The 6,155-nt window shown below is 40.3% G+C and overlaps 1 protein-coding gene across 1 annotated transcript; it reads left to right on the top strand.

Annotated features, from left to right (window-relative positions):
* Window positions 1–1,706: 1,706 nt before the first annotated feature.
* On the top strand, window positions 1,707–4,909 carry id4 (inhibitor of DNA binding 4). The gene is made up of 3 exons (XM_077721733.1): window positions 1,707–2,282; window positions 2,908–2,973; window positions 3,491–4,909. The coding sequence occupies exons 1-2, from the start codon at window positions 1,890–1,892 to the stop codon at window positions 2,953–2,955; spliced, it is 441 nt and encodes a 146-aa protein (XP_077577859.1). The 5' UTR covers window positions 1,707–1,889; the 3' UTR covers window positions 2,956–2,973; window positions 3,491–4,909.
* Window positions 4,910–6,155: the final 1,246 nt, after the last annotated feature.

The following is a 6,155-nucleotide window of genomic DNA, read 5'->3' as shown; positions in this document are numbered from 1 at the left end:
AGGAAGAAATAATCATACAGTGGTCAGTCATTGTTATCTTCAAGCCAACTGTTACTGTAATGACTGAAAATCCCCCACGCCTCAACCCACCTATGTGTACCCAGACATTAATAATCGAACACCGATCCATACTTAAACATATTACTCTTGCTATTTGGCTGAAGGCATCAATAATCAAAGACTGATAAACATCCAATCCAAAACTAGTTTTACATCACACATGCAATTATTAAAAACTTAAACACACTTTAGCCTTTCACACAGGCTTTGCACGGTTGGTAGTCAATTGCAGACTATATTTTGTACACAAATCCCTCTTAAAAAGTAACAAGTGAAAGGCTCAATAATGAAACTAGTATATCCTGATTAGTCCTACTTTGAGATCAAGATGATGGCACACTGAGAATAGATTTCAAATGTTTGCAGATGGGATGTTGCACTCAAGGTGCACACTGATATTAATATAACACCAGTACATTCAGATTACCACAGAATAGTCATGGTCCCAAATTGGTGCTGTGAGACTTTATTCTACACAAAAAACAAGATGGGCCAGTTATTATGCCCACCTTCAATTGCGCTAAAACAAGAGGGTTTAGCTGAAATACCACAAAGAGAAGACTTTTTAAATCATGTTTTATGGCAGTCTCACTGCATGTAACAGTTCACAATATTTCAATAAAAAAGACTGGTTTGGAAGTTTGAAATTCAATATATATTAATGCATACTGGTCACAACAAACCCTTTGTTTGTTGTTGTTCATCCACCAAGCTTACCAGGTAATGAGTCTCTAGTTACCAAGCACCAGTCCCTAGTCAGCGTCATGATAAACCTTTGGGGAAGTAGAGCCATAAGAGCCACAAATAAAGAAGAAGCAGAAAGAAAACTGATGGCAACCAGTTTTAAACAAGACACTAATGCCTTTTTTTCCACTCCAGAAACATACATGGCAGGAATTTTAAAGAACAAATGTTTGTAGATTTGAATTTGGGTGTGATTACTTTTCAGTGGAGGCAAGAATCCAGGTGGATTACACAAATAAACTGAAATCTGAATGAGAACTGACATACATATACAACAATAGAAAAATAGATCTTACTGTACTTGGTTCTTTTAGGTTGAATATATGTAATACAGCCCAACATAAAAGAATAGTCATCTTGAAAATACAGGAATATTATAATAATTAAATGTAGGGGTGGCCCGGCGGCTGAGTGGTTAGCCTGTTGGCCTCACAGTGGGTGTCCTCGGTTCAAATCCAGGTCGGCCCACCTGTGTGGAATTTGCATGTTTTACCTGGGCCTGTGTGAGTTTTCTCTCGGTACTTTGGTTTCCTCCCACATTCCAAAGACATGCTGATTGGACACTCTATATTGCCCGTAAGTATGAGTGTGAAATGTTGTTTGTTCTCCTCGTGCCCAGCGATTGGCTGGCCACTGATTCAGGGTGTATCTGCCTGGTGCCCTATGTTAACTGGAATGGGCTCCAGCACCCCCAGCGACTCTAGTGAGGCTAAATCGATTGAGAAAATGAAAAAAAAAACGTGAAAATGAAACGTAACCATCAGCACACTGTCAATGAGACACGCCTTTTCTCTCTCCACTCCAGCTGGATTTGCTCGGTGGGCAGCGGGTTGCCCGCCAGTGATTGACCAGCTTCTGCCCCTCGTGTGTCAGCGTGCTGGCTTGGCACCTCCCCTCTTTTCTCCTCTCGTCTATAAATACGCACAATCTACTCCTTGGCTGCACACAGACAGAGCCAGTGAAAGCAGTTGTGTGGTTTCTCGGGATATCAACACCTCGAAGCGCGCCGTATAAAAAAAAAAAAAAAACGAAATCGTCAATTTTTGAACCGTTAATCTAATTCGTTGATTTCCTCGTTGTCTACGATGAAGGCTGTCCCACCCGTGCCCCCACAGGACTCTTTTTCTCACTCATCCTCCACTAGCAAGCTCTCTCTCCACCACCATCTGACCAAGCAGAGCCTCACCGCCGCCCGTTCCAGGATGGAAGAAGACGACCGGCACTGTCTGCAGTACGACATGAACGACTGTTACATCCGACTGAAGCGCCTAGTGCCCACCATCCCACAGGATAAGAAAGTCAGCAAGGTGGAAATCCTCCAGCACGTTATTGACTATATTTTGGACCTCCAGTTGGCCCTGGAGACGCACCCTTCCCTCCACAAACAACCGCCTCAGCGAACCGGACCGTGCGTTCTTCCTCTTGCGTCTAACCCGGCCCGAACGCCCCTCACGGTGATCAACATTGACCACCATCAGGTACGGCTTATTTGGGGATATTTTAATGGTAGACCAGATGGTGAGCGACTTGCCTACCCAGACAAAGCGCGTCATACTCGATCTGTCATTGTCCCGTCAATGGAAGCGAGATCATGTGTAAAATGCAACTAAGCAAAACGTAATGGTCCCTAACATTATAAACAGGAAAGGCGCATTTGGTCTTTTTTTCTTCTTCGATTGCGCACTTGATTGCGGGCTTTGTGATTTGCATGATAATGAATAGTGTGTGTCAGAGGCCCACCTCAAACCAAGGCTGGTCAAGTGCCTAAGCCTGCAGTCCACTCCAATTCACAGGGAGAGAAAAAAAGGACAATTTATTATTATTAATAGGCCATAAAATATCGAATTGGGGCTGCAATTTGTCTATTGTGGCTTCTCATCTCATTTTCTGAACCGCTTTATCCTCCCTAAGGTCAGGTGGGGTGCTGGAGCCTATCCCAGCTGACTCCGGGCCAGAGGCGGGGGACACCCTGAATCGGTGGGCAACCGATCGCAGGGCACAAGGAGACAAAGGACAACCATACACAATTCTATTGCTGACTTCCACTGCTTTAATTAATTGTCACACACACAATATTGATATTTTCTTTCTATTTGTTTTTAGTTGACGTCAATTGTCAAAAAGCCAGAGGATACAATTTTATGCCGCTGAAGTACAAGCACCGCATAGGTAAGTGCTTTTTATTATTATAATTATTCCAGTTAGCATTGTTTTAATCGAGACATTTTTCCGTTTATTCATCGGAAATTTAATGACTAAAAACGTCCTCCTCGAAATACCCTAAAGAGCATTACACATTAATGTTGTAAACCCGGGCCCTTTGGCTGGTAAAGAAATGAAGAACATGAACACAAACGGCTGTGCTTTGTGTAATAACGGTTGCCGGTGAGGCAATCGTAATGGAAACTGGGGTTCAAACATGACTTTGGCCTCTTTAGTAGTCACTCTCAGTCCAACTGTGTTGACGTTAGCACAAGAACATCTGTTTAAAATCACCATTTTCGAGGTTACGGTCCTTTCTGAGGTCCGCCTGTTCCCCCGGCCACTAGCCCAGCGAGCCGTGTGGATGTATTTTGACCTAGTTTGTTTTGGGTTGTTGATCAAGCATGGCCTCTGTTTTGTTGGTGGCGCCAGTCAGTCTGGAGCTCTGAAGCTCACCCCCGAACTCTATTCACCCCATCCACAGGTGTGCAGGCTGCACAGAACAGCTCCAAAGCCAGCAAAGCTTCACCAAGGGACTCACAGCCAACTGGATGCACAATCACAAGGGAATTTGCAAACTACCGGAAAGAAAAAAATCTTCAATAGATTGACATTTTTTATTCCAATTGAGCATGGAATTAGTAGAAAGATGTCTCCCCTTTTGGTTGTCCGGAATAAACACGCTGTCCCCTTTTTAAAAATTTGTTTTTAAAGATTACTGTCACCATTTTGAGAGGGTTTTTTTTTTCAGATCAAACCACAAACAACCAATACATGAAAATCTTTTTGCGAATTGTGAGAAAAAGGTGAAATTAAAGCTTTACTGAACTACAAAACTGCTGTATATATTTTGAACATCTATTGTTTAAAATAGATGATTTTGTGTTGAACTGGAATGTCTTTCCTGTGTTCATATCATATTTGATAATATAAAGAACAATTCAATTCGAAAAGAAAACAATTACAATTGTACATTGAAGAGAAACAAATGTTCTATGGAAACAAAAAAAAAAAACATGTGAAAGGAATACACGTATATGCCTGCTTCACATAGACTATTGTAATTATAAGATATTTTTATTAATGGTTTTGTTGGTCATTTTGTAAATATCATACTTCCACTTGGAAGTTTTTAGTGAATGTGCTTTTGTCCTCACATCATATCAGATCACTTTGCCATGTTTTGGGCTGGTTGAATATGTAGCATGTCAGGCTCATTGCAGAGATGTCAAATGTGCACTGAAGCAAGAATCCCTGTGTAGATACGTTTTAATTTGCTCAACTTTCCCTTGTTTTTTTTTTTTTTATATTTACTAGGACACTTGACCTATTTGCTCCAATAAGTCGATCGAAACTTGGCTACTGTAAATGCTTTGATTTTATCTTTTTATTTTTATGAAAAGAAAGACTACATTTCTTTTCTTTTCTATTTTTTTTCTTTTTAAATCATCCTATTGAAAAGAAAATACATTACGCACAGCACTTCTGGTAGGACAAAACGTTTCATTTAGAAAAAATCACTTAGTGATAAGAATTGACTTTTGGTTTGTTCTGTCACCACAGTGGATTATTTGCATGATTTGTTTGGCAGTTTTTACACATTTTAAATCCAGGCTTGATATTTTACTGTCATTAATATTATTTGTATTTAATTGCAAGCAAAATTTGCATGAAAATAATTGTAATTAATTTGTTTTCTTTTGTTTTTTTTTAATCAATTCTCAATTAATATCAGAAGCAGAATATATCATGTTTTTTTTCTTCGACAATGAACACCAATTTTACCTCACCAGCCTCTTACCACTGTAGGAGGGCACATGTACATGATTGTCAAATGCACTGTTGGAATTGATCTTCACTGGATTGTGAGGAGCTGTCAAACAATTAAAATTTCAAGAAAGGACTCGGCTGTCTTATTATTTGTCTCTGGAGGTCTGAACTTTTCATTCATTTTCTAAAACTATTTCTTCCTCACTAAGGTTGTTGGGGGTGCTGGAGCATATCCCAGCTGACTCAAACAGAGGAAACCCACGCAGGCCAGGGGAGAACATGCAAACTCGACAGAGGTGGACATGACCTGGATTTGAACCCAGGACGCCAGATCTGTGAGGCCGACGCGCTAACCACCTTGTTTATCAAAAAGCCTTGGAGTGGTTTCTTAAGCATCTTATTTTTGTGAAACGTTTTTTAATGCTGGCGGCCCGGTCGGTGGCTGAGTAGTTAGCGCGTCGGCCTCATAGCTCTGGGGTCCTGGGTTCAAATCCAGGTAAGTCCACCTGCGTTAGGTTTGCATGTTCCACTTAGGCCTTCATGGGTTTGCTCCGGGTACTCCAGTTTCCTCTCACATTCCAAAAGCATGCATGCTAGGCTGATTGGGGTCTCTAAATTGCCCCTAGGTATGGGTGTGAGTGTACGTAGTTGTCCGTCTCCATGTGTCTACAGGTTTTAGGTGATATTAATGGAATAATGAACATTTCAAAAATATAAATTAGTTGATTAACACTTCCTAGCCATTGAAGATGAAATGCGCAGATTTTTTTTTCAAATAAGCCCCGCAAGTAAGTTGTGAAAATGTGTGCAAATTTACATAACCAGATTTTTATCAATTGTTTATTTTGAAAAATTGCCTTCTTGAAAAGAAATGTTTGATTTAATTAAGTTTCTCAATTGCAGTGTCAAATTATTAATTTTAGTCTCATTCGTTTTTTTTCTATATACTATATAAACCAATTCTGTCAGAATAAACCTTGTTATACAAATTCATTCTCCAAAGTGTCAAGGTAAGCCTCTAATTAAATAAGCTTCTTGTTTGTGCATACAAGTTGTGATTTTAATAATAGAAAACTCAGAGATGAAATCTGAAATTTGCATTATGGAATTCATTTTATCTTGAGATGTGTGACTTTGCAGCTTCTGCAATTACGCCAGAGAAGGAAATAATGAATTTAGTCTGTACATCAGACAGCGATCCAAACCCATAAAACGAGGATGCTTGCAGTTGTTGCAGCTTTGAATTAACCTTCGGCATATGTTAAACAGCAATAACAGGTTTAGCTGCGCTGTCTCAACCTCCTTCTCTCCCTGATTTAACTCCACATTATGGTGTTCCGCGGGGGCCTATATCCCTGCGTGTTAATCACTGCTCTTCG

Source organism: Stigmatopora nigra, chromosome 7, assembly GCF_051989575.1.
Source record: "Stigmatopora nigra isolate UIUO_SnigA chromosome 7, RoL_Snig_1.1, whole genome shotgun sequence".
NCBI lineage: Eukaryota > Metazoa > Chordata > Actinopteri > Syngnathiformes > Syngnathidae > Stigmatopora > Stigmatopora nigra.
The sequence above is the reverse complement of the archived record's forward strand: the minus strand, read 5'-3'. Positions and strand labels throughout refer to the sequence as shown.

What these genes read in the sequence shown, in the direction of transcription:
- id4 (XM_077721733.1), top strand. Translation starts at nt 1,890, where the DNA reads ATGAAGGCTGTCCCACCCGTGCCCCCACAGGACTCTTTTTCTCACTCA. An exon ending in TCAACATTGACCACCATCAG is followed by an intron (nt 2,283 to 2,907) that starts GTACGGCTTATT and finishes ATTTGTTTTTAG; the next exon opens with TTGACGTCAATTGTCAAAAA.